Source organism: Brachypodium distachyon, chromosome 2, assembly GCF_000005505.3.
Source record: "Brachypodium distachyon strain Bd21 chromosome 2, Brachypodium_distachyon_v3.0, whole genome shotgun sequence".
Classification (NCBI taxonomy): Eukaryota; Viridiplantae; Streptophyta; class Magnoliopsida; order Poales; family Poaceae; genus Brachypodium; species Brachypodium distachyon.
The window spans coordinates 4,681,247-4,698,247 of NC_016132.3; the positions used below are offsets into that span (position 1 = coordinate 4,681,247).

General features: G+C 46.2%; 3 protein-coding genes across 4 annotated transcripts; all 3 read left to right on the forward strand.

The window, feature by feature from the left end:
* The first annotated feature begins 1,632 nt into the window (after nt 1-1,632).
* LOC100841618 (probable serine/threonine-protein kinase At1g54610) lies at nt 1,633-6,860 on the forward strand. Of its 2 annotated transcripts, none has more exons than XM_014899020.2 (8): nt 1,633-2,204; nt 3,086-3,370; nt 3,566-3,883; nt 3,983-4,210; nt 4,630-4,730; nt 5,228-5,330; nt 5,594-6,070; nt 6,363-6,860. In XM_014899020.2, the coding sequence occupies exons 1-8, from the start codon at nt 1,872-1,874 to the stop codon at nt 6,618-6,620; spliced, it is 2,103 nt and encodes a 700-aa protein (XP_014754506.1). In that variant the 5' UTR covers nt 1,633-1,871; the 3' UTR covers nt 6,621-6,860. The 2 variants fall into 2 exon arrangements, with proteins under 2 accessions (XP_014754506.1, XP_010230587.1); XM_010232285.3 differs by having other exon boundaries at nt 1,872-2,204; nt 5,594-6,040.
* A 3,330-nt stretch (nt 6,861-10,190) lies between these two features.
* On the forward strand, nt 10,191-12,968 carry LOC100841315 (beta-glucuronosyltransferase GlcAT14B). Its single transcript, XM_003565420.3, has 4 exons — nt 10,191-10,514; nt 10,626-11,657; nt 11,773-11,848; nt 11,944-12,968. The coding sequence occupies exons 2-4, from the start codon at nt 10,943-10,945 to the stop codon at nt 12,602-12,604; spliced, it is 1,452 nt and encodes a 483-aa protein (XP_003565468.1). The 5' UTR covers nt 10,191-10,514; nt 10,626-10,942; the 3' UTR covers nt 12,605-12,968.
* A 2,149-nt stretch (nt 12,969-15,117) lies between these two features.
* LOC100826639 (60S ribosomal protein L26-1) lies at nt 15,118-15,931 on the forward strand. Its single transcript, XM_003565086.4, has one exon. The coding sequence runs from the start codon at nt 15,214-15,216 to the stop codon at nt 15,685-15,687; it is 474 nt and encodes a 157-aa protein (XP_003565134.1). The 5' UTR covers nt 15,118-15,213; the 3' UTR covers nt 15,688-15,931.
* The last annotated feature ends 1,070 nt before the right edge of the window (nt 15,932-17,001 follow it).

A 17,001-nucleotide genomic window follows, 5' to 3' on the forward strand; every position in this document is an offset into this window, starting at 1 on the left:
ACTTTATTTTCGGCGTGGGAAAAGGGATCTGCATATATGCCCTCCGAAAGTTGGATTATTCAGCATGAGTCCTTTCTGTTTGATGCACAACTGTTAATAAAACCAAAATGGCCTCTCAAACGTAGGAGTATTGTGCATCTGATCTACATCCTTTTTTCTCTGGATCTCCAATGAAATACGGAGTAGGAAACAAAAACATTTTACCAAACTCTAGTTACATAAGACTCCAAAAAATACCCCAAAACCTTACAACATTTTAGCCATGACCGTGCATGTAGTGGAAATTATGCATTTGCAACAATTCAACTCATTGTAGTAAAACATCTAGAAAAAAGGTCACAACATATGCGACATAAAACCAACATTTGGAGCATTTAAACATACTCAACGAAAAATAAAATACACTTGCAACATCAAACTTTTGGAGGGCTTGGGAGGAGGAGGAAGAACCGCTCGTGTAGGCAGGAGGAAAAGGTGATTGAGAAGTCAAACTAAAAATCTAGAAGGAAAATATGTGAGAGAAACATGAGACACGGGAGAAAGAGTGAAAGACAAGGCTCTGAAGCGTTTTTTTTTCCGTAGGCGATCTCTTGCCACGAATCCGCCAGTGGAACCGGATCATTTATCCCTTTCTAGAGCACATGCCGGAAAATAGCGGACCTTCGGTGTCCTTCCATAAGAAGAAAACGAGCGCTCTGAAGCGTTTTTTTTCCATTGTTGTCTGAGTGCTCGATTTCTTGCAATGAATCCGTTGGTGGGCAGATCATTTACCTTTCTCTAAAGAACAAATTGACGAATCCCGGACCTTGGGGGTCCTTCCATGAGAAGAAAGACGAGCACTCTAAAGCGTTTTTGCCGTTGCCGGCTGAGCTGCCATTTTTTTGCAAAGAATCTGCCGGTGGAACCGGATCATTTTTTTTCTCTAAAGCACATACTTGCAAATACTTGACCTTCGTGGTCCTTTCATAAGAAGAAAGACAACCACTCTGAAGCGTTTTTGCCGTTGCCGGATGATCTGCCAATTTCTTGCAACAAATCCGCCGATGGAATCAGATCATAACCTTTTTTCTAAATCACATATCAGCAAATACCCGAGCTTCGAGGTCCTTTCATAAGAAGAAAGACGAGCGGTCTGAAGCGTTTTTTATGTTGACGGTTGATCGGTCAATTTCTTGCAACGAATCCGCCTGCAGAATCAGATCATTTACATTTTTTATAAATCACATACCGGCAAATAACCGACCTTCTCCGGGTTCCTTCCATAATAAGAAAGACGAACTAGCGTTTTCCCGTTATCGGCTGAGCGGCCGATTTCTTGCAATGAATCCGCCGGTGGAACCGGCTCATTTATGTTTTTCTAAATCACATACCCGCAAATACCCGACTTTCGAGGTCCTTACATAAGAAGAAAGAGGACCGCTCGGAAGCATTTTTTTCCGTTGCCAGCTAAGCGGCCGATTTCTTGCAACAAATGTGCCGGTGAAACCAGATCATTTACCTTTTTCTACAGTATAAGTACCGCAAATACCCAACCTTCCGGGTCCTTCCATGATAAAAACTCTCGAAGAAGCAAAGGATCATGCTAAGGTATCCCTTGCAAACTGGAAATTATAAACTAGCCTCTCTCTTCCCTGGCTGTCTTCTTCACCGGGGCCCTTCTTCGCCTGGCCGTTGCTAGTCCCTCACTACTCCCCCGCCTCCACTGCCGAGTTCCACCACCTCTTCCTCTTCCACTCCAAACCCTAACCGTACGCGTCCCCAATTCCCTCGACCAAACCCGAAGCCCTAAGATCCGTTCCCCTGCATGTGGTGCTTGCCCCGTTGGTGGCACCGGCCGAGCTGACTGACTCGCGCCTTCCTTAGGCGCTGCCATGGGCTGCGTGTGCGGCCGCCCCGCGGCCACCGACGACGGCAGGTGCGTCCAGACGCCTCCGTCGGCTGGTAAGCTGTCGGCGGCGGGAGTGGCCGTGGTAAGGAGGGAGGACGAGGCCCGGAAGCAGGCGCGGGCAAGGGATGAGGCGCTGGAGAGGAGGCGCGCGGCCGCTATGGCGATGGCCGCGTGCCAGGTTAGGAGCCCGGTGCCGAGGGCTGTGGAGGCGGAGCAGATGGCAGCCGGCTGGCCGCCGTGGCTCGTCTCCGTCGCTGCCGAGGCCGTGCGCGGGTGGGTGCCGCGCCGCGCCGAGTCGTTCGAGAAGCTGGACAAGGTCACACTCTCTTCGTTTCTCCGCTGCTTGTTTCGCATTTTTCTCTTAGCGTTAGTTTCTGTTAAGGAATAACTGGACAGTAAGAATTAGTAAAGTTGTGCTGTAAAAATAGACGAGGTACCATGGCGAGGCATTTCAGTTTGCTCTACCTTTTCTTCCTAGCTCTGGTGGATGCTGGGAAATTGAAGGGAATTGCAAATTGTGCTGTCATGGGGGGAATTCACCTTTTCGAGTGCTAATTGGTAACTGGGGACGGCTGGTAACAGTAAAATTCTGTTATGAGTGGGGGACGCCTTTATGTTAGATGCGAAAATGCAGTGCCCCTTTCCTTTAATCCTTTCTTTTGGATTTTTTTTGCTAGTTTAGTGGACCATGGAACATGGAATGTTAGGCATTACTGGCAAACTCTGTAATGAATGGGGCAAAGTTTTCTTCTTGGGGGCTTGTTTGGATAGGCCCCAATCTCTTCAGATCAACATGGATTTGTGTCCAGTTTCCCTTCACATCCCAAGTAATTAGGACAATTGTTACAGAAGATAAAAGGAATGGTCAATTAATATATTCTACTAATAATGGGATCAAACTTTTCAAGGTATGTTGAATTTCATTAGTCGGTAGAATAAAGTGGAGGTATTATGTTTACCATGCTGTGAGATACATTAGGTTGGCACTTTGAGCTTGAAAGGCCAGCAACATAGAAACAGCCCAAGTATTTGGTTGAATGCAATAACTTTGCTTTTTGTGGAAGTTACACTTTATACTGTAACTCGTGTACGTAGACCATCCCTGATCTAAGTTTAAAGTATTCACACATAAATATCACCTGGTTTAAGTTGATTCAAATGCCGTGTTGTATTCAATCATTGTTCTTTTGTATACAGATTGGTCAGGGAACGTACAGTAATGTTTACAGAGCTCGTGATCTTGAAAAGCAGAAGATTGTTGCTCTAAAGAAAGTGCGATTTGATAATTTGGAGCCTGAGAGTGTCAAATTTATGGCCCGGGAAATCCTCATTTTGCGACGGCTTGATCATCCAAATATCATCAAGCTGGAAGGTCTAGTAACTTCAAGGATGTCTTGTAGCTTATATCTTGTTTTTGAGTACATGGAGCATGACCTAGCTGGTTTAGCTTCTTTTCCTGGAGTAAAATTGACTGAGCCTCAGGTAAATACTATTCCAATGCAGTGATACTTAGTGCATCCCTGTTATGCTATGCAATAATTGATAGTGCCTTAGTTTTGGAGAAAGAAAATAGTCCATGGTTCCCTGTACTCAATTAGTTTCAAAAGAGAGTCACAAGTAACATTTCACTTCAAATATGGTTAGAACTTTCAGATAATAAGCATCACTCTGTTGCAGGTTAAATGTTACATGCAACAGCTACTCCGTGGCCTTGAGCATTGTCATAGTCGTCACATTCTGCACCGTGACATTAAAGGATCCAATCTCTTGATTGACAACCGAGGGATATTGAAGATAGCTGATTTTGGCTTAGCAAGTTTCTTCGATCCTGAACAACGGCACCCTTTGACTAGTCGTGTGGTCACACTTTGGTATAGACCGCCAGAACTTTTGCTTGGTGCCACGAATTACGGTGTTGCTGTAGATCTCTGGAGTACTGGCTGCATTCTTGCTGAGTTATATGCTGGCAAGCCTATCATGCCTGGTAGGACAGAGGTATGCTATCAAGGCCCTTTCTTACATGAAGTAAATGGAATAAGAGAATACTTTCAATTTGTTCACAAAACCAATTTGTGCATACTATTTTTTCTGTAGGTCGAGCAGTTACATAAAATATTTAAACTCTGTGGTTCACCATCAGAGGACTATTGGAGGAAGTCCAAACTTCCCCATGCGACAATTTTTAAGCCGCAACATCCATATGCAAGGCGTGTTACAGACACATTTAAAGATTTTCCACCACCTGCCCGGGCATTAGTAGATGTTCTTCTTTCAGTTGATCCTGCAGAACGTCAAACCGCGTCTTCTGCATTGCAAAGTGAGGTATTCAATTTCCGCCAACTTTCCTCCAATGTCAGGAGAAAACTCTGTTTTTTTGGAACATGTACATATTTGATTTGATCAGTTCTACATACTTACATTAAGCGGTTTCTCTCAGTTTATTTTTTTTCCCTTCAAATATGATAGTGGTTGAATTTTGAACATAGCAAAACTGAACCATTTCCACCTATTTCTGAGGTCTACTTGATGTCTATGTTGCAAAATGTTGTAACTTGTAAGCTTAAGCGAGCTCAAAAGTTTTCATAATTAAACTGTTGAGTAGAATGTGTAAACTGTAAATGCTACACCATGATACCATCCATGCTTATTTTTTGTGTTCTCATCATTTTAGTATAAAAAAATTGCGGGTATCATTTTAGTAAATTAATCATTTGTTTATTGTTATTATTGTGGTCTTGTAGTTTTTCGCAACAAAACCGTATGCTTGCAATCCTTCAAGTTTGCCGAGATACCCCCCCAGCAAAGAGTATGATGCGAAACGACGAGAAGAGGAAAGTCGAAGGTACTCTCAACCAGCTTGTGTTTGCATATTATTTCAACCAAGAACTTCCTTATAGGACGGGAATCAATATCAATGCTCTTTCGCTACTGTTAGTTTACTTACCTGTAGAACTCATAAGAGAAACACAGTTTTGCGAAGATATAAGGTTCTCAATTCCCAACAGGCAAATTGTGCTAGCATCTTCATTAACTCATCGACTGCAACACAGAGTTAGACAGATATAATGAAGCAAAATGAGTAGCCACTCCTGTCATTATGTTCTTCACATTATTCTAAATTCCACACAGGGATCCTCCCCTTCCTACAAAAATATGCAATTTCCCGTTTATACTCCACTGTTACTTTTATTTACACCTCCATTGCTCATTTCATACTTCTGATCTTTCACTGCCTGCTGTTTATGGTCTGCTTTATTTCTGTTTTGTATTTTGATACTCAAGTGAAATTTTTTGAATGCCTCTGTTTGTTGTAAATTTCATGCTTACGCTTCTCTCTAGGCAACGTATTGCTGGAGGAAAGCAACATCCTGAAAGACAAACTAGAGAATCAAAAGCAGTCCCTGCACCTGAAGCGAACGCAGAACTAGCTTCATCTTTGCAGGTATAACCACCTTGTAGAAGTCTTACTGAATGTATGTTCTTATTCATCTTTAGCTTGTTGAGGTATATTAAGTCTTATTACTGTCCTTCGAAATCACGTTTGCACTCACTCATAATCATTAATAATCCTTCCATGTATATGTACGTTTTTCTTTACTTTTCCCATTAGTATGTTTTCGCATTGCATGTTCCTCTACATTTTTACTATCCCTGACATCTTCTTTATTTTGAAAGTCTTAAATTTATTTTTGGGTTCATTTTCAGAAAAGGCAAGCTCAAGCCAATACCAAGAGCAGGAGTGAGATGTTCAATCCTTGCAAAGAAGACTCTGCATCCGGATTTCCAATTGAACCACCCGGATCAACTCATGTTATTGAATCATCTGAAGGCTCCAAACATGTCTACCCTGCAAGAACCTTTCATTCCGGGCCTCTAGTTAATCACAATCATGCATCGAAGTCTGGTCCAAGCAAAAATGGCGGACTTCATGTACCTTGTGTTGCAGATCCACCGAATTTCCCTGTGGTTGTGTCAGGAAGGTCAAATATACGTCCAGATGATAGCAATGGAACAGGGGTTACTCAAGCTGAAGCTTTTGCTCATGGACGGAGGTTGTCTGAATCTATCAATGGGCACTTCGGCAGTAGTGGAAAGTACGATCAAGTATTCAACCAGAAAGATGAAAAGAGTGGCAGGATGGATGGAGCTATTGTAAGCAACCCCAAACTTGAACTGCAAAAGGTCATCAAGCATTTGTTATGCCATTTATATTCATGGTTACTGCATGATTTCTTCAATATCATTTGTTTCCGTTGTTGCACTTCCTTCTTCAAACCCAAAAGGTAGTTATAATAAATCCAAAGTCACCAGGGTATATTTTTTGGGCAGTACTGCAAGTTATTCTGAAGTTCAGAAACCATGATTCTAATGCATGATACTAGATTAGGATGGGTATTGCAGCTTTTACCATTCATGTGTGAGAAATGTTGGTCAACTGTTCTTGGGAAAGTGACTATTTATCGTTTCTCCGCAGGGCTATGGATCCAAAGGCAACAAGATTCACCATTCTGGGCCTCTGACCTCCTGCCCTGCGGGCAATGTTGACGAGATGCTGAAGGAGAACGACCGGCAAATCCAAGAAGTATTCCGGCGAACCCGGGTCGAGAAGTCCAGAGTAAGGAGGACCCATGGGCACGCCGGAGAAGGGCATCATCAGTTTGGCCTAAGAGATCTCGGTGCCATCCCGGTCTTCCCTTCCAGCCGCTCCAGCTATCGAGCGACGCCGCAGTAAGTTCAAGGTGTAGCAAGTAATTTGGTAGCTTAGGGGCAAAATCTCTTGGACGTGGGATTGAAAGAGAAGTTTTATTGCTTCCTTGTCCCCCTTAAATCCTGGGGGGTACATACATCATGTTATGTACAGGAAAGACTGCCGTGTAATGTTTGTTGGAATTACCATGGAGAGTGAAGAAGGTGGTTTGGTAATTTGGTGGTAATTTGAGTGTTTAATGAAATCTTATCTGGCAGGTGACCATACCGTTTCATGTTCTGTAGCGAGGTTGAAATCGACCCTTTCGATGTTGCTTTTTAAGGAAGAGCTCAATTTGGTTTTTCATAGAGCAAAAAGAAAGAACTACCATGCTTTTCAAACATGGATTGATAGCTTTAGATAGCTCTCATTTACTTGTATATTTTGACCATCTGTACATATTTTCATTAATAAAATTACAGCAATAGGTCTTATGACCTAAAAGCTTTCCGTCAAAAAAAAAATCGACCCTTTCGATGTTACTGAAACTAGGATACAAGTCCCAGATTGCAACACTGCCCAGCAAAACTGCACAAGCCAGGAGTTGCCGGGGGCATCAAGTCAAACCAGCGCTCCTGTTTCTCTCTAACCAAAGTTGAAACGATGTGGTAAACGTCAGTTCCAAAAATAAGCATCCCTGGGGAGTCATTTGGATTTTAGGACACATGGAGATTGCGTGCTCGGACATAAACGACTAGCAAGGAAAAGGACGCGCGTGTGTTCCTGCATCCAGGTGCTTCTTCACAATCACAGTTCACAAGGCCCTTTTTTCCTTTCCGAGAAATCCACAAGTCCTTGATTGACTTTACACGTCTGCTAATCCAGCTTTAAACCTACAGAGTTCTACTCGAGGAAATCAAGCAGAAAGTGTTGGTACAAAATAAGCAGAAAGCTTGACTATCTGTCTGCGTCTTGCCGTGCACGGTTCCGCCTCAGCGGCCGATGATCCGCCCCGGCGTCGGATCCCTTCCCATATCAGTATAATCATCCCATGCGACAGAAACATCTGGTAAACGTTGAATCAACGGACACCAGCGGGCCAAAGCTCCAATTAATCGACGTACGTGAACAAATCAAGCTTAGCTTCGTCCACGTCGCAGCATGTATCTGGATGCGATGGCGTCGTGTGCCATGCGCTAGTGTTGGATGTGAAGATCCTACGATAAAAGTTGGATTTGGCGAGTGGTTTTAGAAAAATCAGTCACTTTCATACGTGTGAAGTGAATACCTTCATTTTTTATCAAAATAAATATTGTGGTGTAGTCAACATCTGCGGGACACATGTGAACTTTAGAACATCAGCGCGGATCATTGATCTTTTTTTTTTCTTTCTCGAAACGGAGTCATTGATCCTGTTTATAACGGCAACCAAAGTTATACACAATCGATTGAGGGGCATGCATACACACTCTCATCAACGCTAAGTTAAAATTAACCTGATAATAAAAGTTTTCTCCATCCACGTAGCTAGATCAAACCGAGGCCACCGAAGCATTTTGAATAATGATACTCCCTGAGTCCAAAATAAGTGACATGAATTTGTATAGATTCTTATACAAATCTACGTCGGTTATTTTGAGACGGAGGGAGTAGACTTATACGGGCGATCAAACAGGCAACCGTATCGATCCCTAGCAGCAACAGGGAGCACATTAAACTAAGACGCGATCACACTGCTCCGCGAAACGACTTGGAAGGCATGGCATTAGGCATGGATATCTGTAGCGTGAAGGGAGACAGGCCAAGCCATGTTGCTTGTCAACTGCAAGGACCATTCTTAACTCTGAAAGGAAATTAAAGGCCGGTTAGTTAGTACGTAGCTGCTGCAGATATATCTCGTCCAAGATGAATGAAGTGAATGATCGATCAATTATTGGGTTGTTTTGTGTACACTATGCTATCCGATTCTTAATTTATGACGAAAGCTTTTTATTGATCTCATGTCGCACCGAGCGATTTAACAAAAGAGTTTAATCCCCCGGCTTTTGCATGTGAAATTCACGCAGGCCAACAAGTATCGAAAGCCTAAGGGCCTCTTTCATTCATAGGAAAAGTGAGTGTAGGAATAGAAAATTTCACTTTGGTGGCACTCTTCGCTCATTTGATTCAAAGGAATGGACTAGAGGGAAAATTGAGGAAAATTTCCTTTGATCAATGTTTCAAAGGAAAAACGCGGGAATTTAACAGTCCACTGGTGCCTGTTTCTTGAATTCCTACGCACAAAAGACAGAACAACAGTGTTCATTCATATAATAACATTTAATTATACGTACTAATACATGTGGTTTGACTTTAATTTGATTGTTTTTTATTGTGTTTAGTAGTATTCCTGTGTCTTTCCTATTTTTATGAATCCAACACTTGTGTTTACAAAATTACTGTGCTTTTGAATCCTCTATTTTTCACATGCATTCCTACCATATTCCTGTACTTTTTTCATTCCTACGTTTTCAAAATTCTGTGAATCAAAGGGGCCCTAAAGTTCAAAACAAGATAATTAAACCCCCTACGGCATTCATGCGAAGTCCACCGTTCATGCTCATGTTGGGTGAACAATTCCCCTGTCATCATCTCTAGTTATATGCAATACAACCATAACCAATTCTCGATACATTGGCCAAAGAAGCGTAGATCAGGTCCGGGGTTAGTGGGGGCAAGAGTACGTAACTTGCATGGAAGGAGAAATATTCCTTTTGATAAAAGACACATCATTTTGGCATAGCCACATTGTCCCCAGCCGTTCCCACTAGGATTAGTTCCTTTTTCTTTGCAACTTTGCCGGTTCCTCTTCAGAAGAAGAGTTAACATGCCCAAGGCAAACACCATAGCAAGATTTCGGCTGGACCTTCGGCGTCCACGGCTCTTCATTGGCAAAAGAGTACTATGGCTAGACCACAGGGGGCGTGCATGCACTGGAACCATTCTTTTGTGCGATCGGAGCGGATTATATGCTCTGTGTTCCGACGTTGACTCAGTCTCCGACGTGTATGTAACTCCGCTAGCCAAAAAGGTTATGTTAATTGAGGTTCTTTTACTCCAACACGTAAAGAGAAGTCATACTTTACGGATCGGATTTATTAATGATAGAGCGGATTACAGGAGTAAAAAGATTAGGAGCATGTCTTACGTAAGTACCCTTGATGTGACCCGTGCCGTCACGTGAAACCCATCCAGAACCAGAGGCGTTCTCTCTCTCAAAAAAAAAAGAAAACTAGAAGCAGAGGAGAAGGCGCGACAGAAGCAAGGAGGGGCATGGCGTGTGTCGCGAGTGAGCGAGCGAGGCAGGGCCGGGGGAGCGGGCCGGGAGCGCATTGCGTACGGAGAAGAAGAAAGAAGAAAGCAACAGTGCAGAGGCCGCGCGAGACGAGAGTACTACGACGTACGGCAGCGTTGTGGTGGATGCTGATGGATGGACCGAAGGATCTGGAGAGGTTTACGGCCGTGTTCGCGGGGCCGGGTTACTTGCCACTTGCCGTGCCGTCCCGTCCAGCCCCGCCAAAATCCCAAACATGTTTATTTATATTCTCTCTATATAAGTATCACTGGTGTTATAATTTCTTTCCAGTGCGCATTAATCTGCCCTCCATCTCATGATTCCAAACTTCTTCCGGTAGGAGTAATTAACCGCTCCCCCGCAATACTCTCTATCCATCCATCTCCATAATTTCCCCTCTAGAGATATATACATCGGTCTCCAGCGTCGGGAGTGATCGATCTAGCTAGCATGGAGAGAGAAATTGAGGCTAAAATATAATCGATCCCCGGCCGGCCTCCTCTTCTTCAGTTGGTGTTTGATCCATCATCATCGGACATTGTCTATCGGGGGAAGGTGCTTCCCGTCGTCATTGATTGCATCTCCCGGCCACGTTCCAACTACTGGTCAATACTCCGGATCTCTCTGGTTCCGGTTTGTCTTTTCAGTTGCATCAGCATCACCAACACCTTTATAATCTCACCCCCTCTCGTTGGTTTGTTTGTTTTTTTGATCAGATCAAAGGGGGAGCGATCGATCTAATCTCGCGACCAGAACCAAAACCAAATTCGCCCCCGGCCCCTTGACATTGGTCGTCGTCGTCTCCCCGGCCGTATCCCGTCCGCCACCACCTACCGATTAATTCCTCGCAAGTTCCTTTTGTTTGCCCGATCGCAAGCAAAAAGATTTGTTCTTTGCACCCTCGCCCACGTCCCGGACTCCTGGACGCGGGCTCTGTAGTCTGTAGCGGTTGGCGCGCGCGGCATCCTCCAGGCGGTTGAGATAACAACGACGCGTGGGTGCGCGAGCGAGCTGCATAATCGATCGCGCGATCATGGGGGCCAGCGGCCGCGGCGCCGCCGAGCAGCAGCCGACGGGCGCCAAGCCGTCCCCACGCATAGGAGAGCAGCACTACCCGGCTTCGTCGACCAAGACGTCCCCGCGCGCCGGGACCGGCATCGGCATCGGCGTGGGCGTGCCGTCCATGCTCCCCACGGCGCTGCTGGAGAGCAAGTGGGCGCTCTCGGCTGCCATCACCGTCTTCCTCTTCCTCGCCGCCGCGCTCACCTTCACCTCCTCCCCCGCCATCTCCGCCTCCTCCTTCCTCTCCTTCCTCCCGGCCTCGCATCCCCAACAACACGACCAGCAGCAGCAGCCGGCTTCGTCTTCTCCGCCTCCGGCGGCGGCTGATCCGGGCGCGGGCGTGCCGAGGCTGGCGTACCTGGTGTCGGGCTCCAAGGGCGACCTGGACAGGCTATGGCGGACGCTGCACGCGCTCTACCACCCGCGGAACCTCTACGTGGTGCACCTGGACCGGGAATCCCCCGTCGGGGAGCGCCTGGAGCTGGCGGCCCGGGTCGCCAACAGCACCGTGTTCCGCCGCGTCGGCAACGTCGAGGTCATCCGCCGCGCCAACATGGTCACCTACCGGGGCCCGACCATGGTGGCCAACACGCTGCACGCCTGCGCCGTGCTCTTGCGCCGCAGCCGCGACTGGGACTGGTTCATCAACCTCTCCGCCTCCGACTACCCGCTCATGACCCAGGACGGTAAGCAATTACTTTGACATGTCAGACAATATTGCTAGTAGTATTAATCGACTCCGTGCACATGCATCCGCTGACTAATTTTAATCGATCCCCAACTGCTGATGAACAACGACAGATATCCTTCACGTGTTCTCGACGCTGCCCAGGAACGTCAACTTCATCGAGCACACCGGCAACCTCGGCTGGAAAGAGTAAGCATACTACATACAAACCTCCGTGTTATCAATCTCTGGATCAACTTGATCAGCTCAGCGAGCTGACAACAACGAGCAAAATTGCATTGCAGGGGGCAGCGGGGGAGGCCAGTGATCGTGGACCCGGGGCTCTACAGCTCCCAAAAACAAGACATCTTCTACACGTCCCCGCACCGGGAGCTCCCGACGGCGTTCAAGCTCTACACGGGGTCGGCATGGGTGGCGCTGACCCGTGACTTCGCCGAGTACGTGGTCTGGGGCTGGGACAACCTGCCCCGGACGCTCCTCATGTACTACAGCAACTTCGTGTCGTCCCCGGAGGGCTACTTCCAGACGGTGGCCTGCAACGCGCCGCGGTTCGTGCCCACCGTGGCCAACCACGACCTGCACCACATCCAGTGGGACGTGCCGCCCAGGCAGCACCCGCACCCGCTCGGCCTCGCCGACATGGACCGGATGCTGCGCAGCGACGCGCCTTTCGCGCGCAAGTTCGGGCGCGACGATCCGGTCCTCGACGCCATTGATCGGCAGCTGCTGCGAGGGAGAGGGGGGAGTAATGTTAATGGGACTGCGTCGTCGTCGTCGTCGGGGATGTTTGTGCCAGGAGGGTGGTGTGGGGAGAATGGGGATTGTGTGAACAGTGGGGGTGATCAGGATTGGGTGCTGAGGCCAGGGCCTGGGGCGGAGAGGCTGAAGAGGCTCATGGACAGGATCGTCAGGTCCGAAGCCTTCGCCAACAGCCAGTGCAAGTAAGCTGCTAGAGCTAGTGGATACAAAGCATGCGTGCAAGTGAAAGCTCGACATCGTCATGCGTCCTGCCTGCTGCATCGCGTCGATGTTGGTGTGTGCTCACTGGTTTCAATTCCTTTCACGCCTGTACAAAACCATGCATCAGATCAGAGCGTACATATAAACACATATGCTTATAGAGAGATAGAGGTCGAGCTTCGTGATGTTATACTCTGGTTAATTATTCGGTGTCAGGAACTGTTAAGTGCGCAGCTAATTAAGGAGATCGAGGAGGAGTTCAATGTGTAAAACAGATGGTGATATTTCGTTTTGTCCTTCCAAAAGTTGCATTCCCTACTAAATTACTAATGAAACATGCTGGATCAGGGGAAGATAGCAACTTAATGGTTTTATGTGGCCATGGGAATTTGTTGCTTCACTTGATCACTTCCTGCGCGCTGTGTTCAGATAATTTAAAATCAGCATCGGTCTAAATGCATTGACAAACAGTATACTCATAAACGGAATTAACTGATTTACTCGTAAAGAATTTTTTTTTGTCTGAAATTTGATCCCGGATCCGGACCGTCGTCTTGTACAAACTTCTCCCTGAATTAAGAGTATATTAAATAAAGAGAAACATATCGGCGATGTCAAAGTAAACATGTCTGAACCTGATATCAGATCGTCATCTTGCAAGAAAAATGGCGCAAGTATAAAGTGAGATCTTAACACTTAAGCAAGATGCAACGGGGTTGCTGTCTGAGAAGAATAGTAGCTAGGGGGGGAAAAGGAGCTCCGGTCTGAGAACTCAAGGTCTGTTTTGTGATGTGGAGTCGTCTAGGTGACGAGCATCGGCATCAGGACGAGCAGAGACCATGCAAGTCACTGGAATTTTTCGAACTTCCCTTTAAATTGTGACTGGCTAGGCAGAATACCTCAGGTCAACGATTATTTTCACATTCGTCTTCGTTCAACTTGATATATGCGGTTTGCTTAATACGTGCAAGAAACTTGATATACATTGTCTAGGTTGCTTACTTGCTACACACCATACGTTTGACGTGTCCTCGTGACTGTACCTGAAGCTGTTAATTCGCATCGGTTGACTCAGTTTTTTTTTTTGCATCGTTTGTCAACTTCCATGCCATTTTCCATAGAAATAATAGTGAATTTAAGTTACATTTTACTCGTTCTTGGGCCCACATGTCAGCGTGGCATGCCAACTCGGAGGCGAATTATATGGGACTGCCCAAGTTCGTCCTTGAAACCACCGTCACCTGCAACTCCTTCGCATATCTCCGCATCAAGCTCGCCAAAGTTTACGATAACGGTTGCTTCTCCATAGAAACCGCCTCATTACTACTTTCCTTCTACTCTTCGAGCAACCAGAAACCGCTTCCTTGTGCTTCGTTAGTCAACAACCGTTGGTCATAAATTAAAATTTCCTACCTTGTAACACGGAACACTATTGTTTTAGACCACGAGATAATCACTAGACGTCCAGATCCATAACGGAAGTAGAGTCGGTGCAGCACATCGTTGCAACTATAGCCACACCGCCTGCTACTCCTTATGAATTCGTCGGACGTGGCAATCGCGAAGCCTCCAAGGTGTCCACACCTACGAGACGGAACTTCGGTACTCGAACTGCAAGATCCGATTTGGGACTAGGGTGTGATTTTGATGGCTAAGGTGGTGGGAATACCTGGCTAGCCCCATTACCTGTCATGTTTATATAGACGTCTCACAACGGGCTTATTATTTGAGTGATCCCAGTAGGTCTGTAAACAAGCTTTGATTCGGATCACATCCAAACCGGTTCCGACCTCTTAACCGTACGATCCTTTAGTTTCTTGTAATCTTGCATGCTTGCTTGTGGAGTGGCACATAGATAGTGGATAGCAGTTGCGTGGGCATCTTGCATAGAGTTAAGTTCTTTTTTTTTCTGACAACATTGCATGTTTTTAACTTTCAAGTACATTGTACCTCAAACTATTTACAGTTATCATGTTTATTCTTCTTATTATTTTTTTAGAATAATCATGTCTATTCTTTTTTTTAGAACAAATCATGTTTATTCTTTTTTTAGAACAAATCATGTTTATTCTTCTTATTAATTTTTAAGAATAATCATGCTTATTCTTGCACTCGATTGTCTGTGTTGGGCTTTTGCAAATGCATATCAGCATTTGTGCGAAGGCACGCGATGTAAAATTCGTGAATTGTGTGTCCCCTGCGGCCAGCAATGTCAGAAAGAAGAAAATGGTTGTCTGCAGTCTCTGCAGGCTGAAGACGATGGCCACAAGATCCGAATTCTCGGCTCGACAAGCCGAATCGTTGTACTGGCCCGCTGGTCTCTTAAAGCCCACTTAGGTCGCAGAACCGTCGCAGGCTAATCTTTGGCCCAAAGGCCCAACTACCCATTCCCCCGCTTGAATCAGCGCCGTCCACAACCCATCGGACGCCTTCGGGCCACCACGCGAAGGAGCGGAAATAAAACCCTAGAAGCATCCTAGCTATATATTCTCCTCTACCGCAGCATCCCGACGCCTCCACACACTCCCACCCAAAACCCTAGCCGCCGCCGCCTCCTTCCAGGTAAGGAGAGGCCAATCACCCCCGCCGCCGCCATGAAGCGCAACCCCCGCGTCACGAGCTCCCGCCGGAAGTGCCGCAAGGCGCACTTCACGGCGCCGTCCTCCGTCCGCCGCGTGCTCATGTCCGCGGCCCTCTCCTCGGAGCTGCGCCACAAGTACAACGTCCGCTCCATCCCCATCCGCAAGGACGACGAGGTGCAGGTGGTGCGCGGTACCTTCAAGGGCCGCGAGGGAAAGGTGGTGCAGGTCTACCGCCGCCGCTGGGTCATCCACGTGGAGCGGATCACCAGGGAGAAGGTGAACGGATCCACTGTGAACGTCGGCATCCACCCCAGCAAGGTCGTCGTCACGAAGCTGAAGCTCGACAAGGACCGCAAGGCACTCCTCGACCGCAAGGCCCGCGGCCGCGCGGCCGACAAGGCCAAGGGCAAGTTCACCGCCGATGACGTCGCCGCCGCTGCCGGAGGAGCCGCCGCCACCGGCGCCTCGCTCCAGGAGATTGATTAAGATCCCGGGATCTGCTGGTTGTCATACTGTCTCCCTATCTAGCTTTTAATCACCACCGCATCTGTTAGGACATGAAAAACCGCTGCTTTATTCGTATGATGTTCGTCTATGAGAGTTTTGGAACCTTAATGTGCATCTATCATATGGCTGTGCCTTCCTTGAATTTTGGTATGAAGACTTTATTATATGTTTAATTCCTTGTGCTTAGTCTTCGTTCAGATCTGAATAATATCTTTTTCTTTTAGTTTCCATTTTTTAAGGCTAAATTGTTGTAACAATCGCGAGGTAGTTATCTGTTTCCTTCGTGTTAGTCTAGTGTTGCATTTCAGGGTCATACATAGCGTGAGTTCGCCCAGTTGGTTTCTGCTTGGTGATGATTTTATTGCTTTGATATGGATTGGTTCGATAGTATAAAATTGGTCTGTAGTCACTTAGAACTGGATGGCTGAATGGAATATCTGAAGTTACTTTCTAGTTGTGGCCTCTCGGTAATGTCAGCTGCCTAATCTGTTATGTCGAACCTTGGTCCTTTGTTAGGCAGTTGCAATACACAATCTGTGGCGTAGCTGCCAGCATGTTGTGATTGTCAAATACTACGAGTGATTTGCCATGCAGGGTTATTCAATTTTTGCTTCATCAATTATTCGATTTCTGTGCATGTGAAAGAACCGAAACCTGGTGATTTGCCATGTAGTTGCGCAGGGTTATTCAATCACCACGCTTTCAGCCTTACCATATCACAACTGATTATTTTCTATTTGTCCCCTTGGTTATGTCTTCTGTGTAATCCGCATGCTGCATTTGTTTGGGCACAGCATCCTTAATCAAGCACCGTCATTCTGCCTTCCATTGAATTGTTACAGTAATTTGTGGCCTCCTGGTTGTTTTACGGAATACTGCCTTCCATTGAATTGTTGTACAGTAATTCGTGGCCTTCTGGTTGTTTTTCACTATATGTACCTTCGGACATCGTATGTTGGCTCAATCGGTTTGTTTGGTGATGATTTGTTTTGGAAACTGTCTGTTCATGATTTTTATTGCTTGGATGTTAGTTGGTTAGATAGTATAGCAGTGATCTGTAGTCACTTAGAATTGGATGTTTGAGTGCATAGTCTGAGGTTACCTGTCGTTGTTGCTCTTGGTAAAGTTTTCTGTCTTTGTAACAGCATAATCTATATCTGTTACGTCCAAGTGTGATAGATGGTGGCAATGCGCAATACGTGTCTCATCTGTCAGCACGTTAACCATCTATCACTGTTTTGCTTCGTTGGATGTTTGTTTCTCCATTTTAAGCTCACAAAATCATGTGGAACA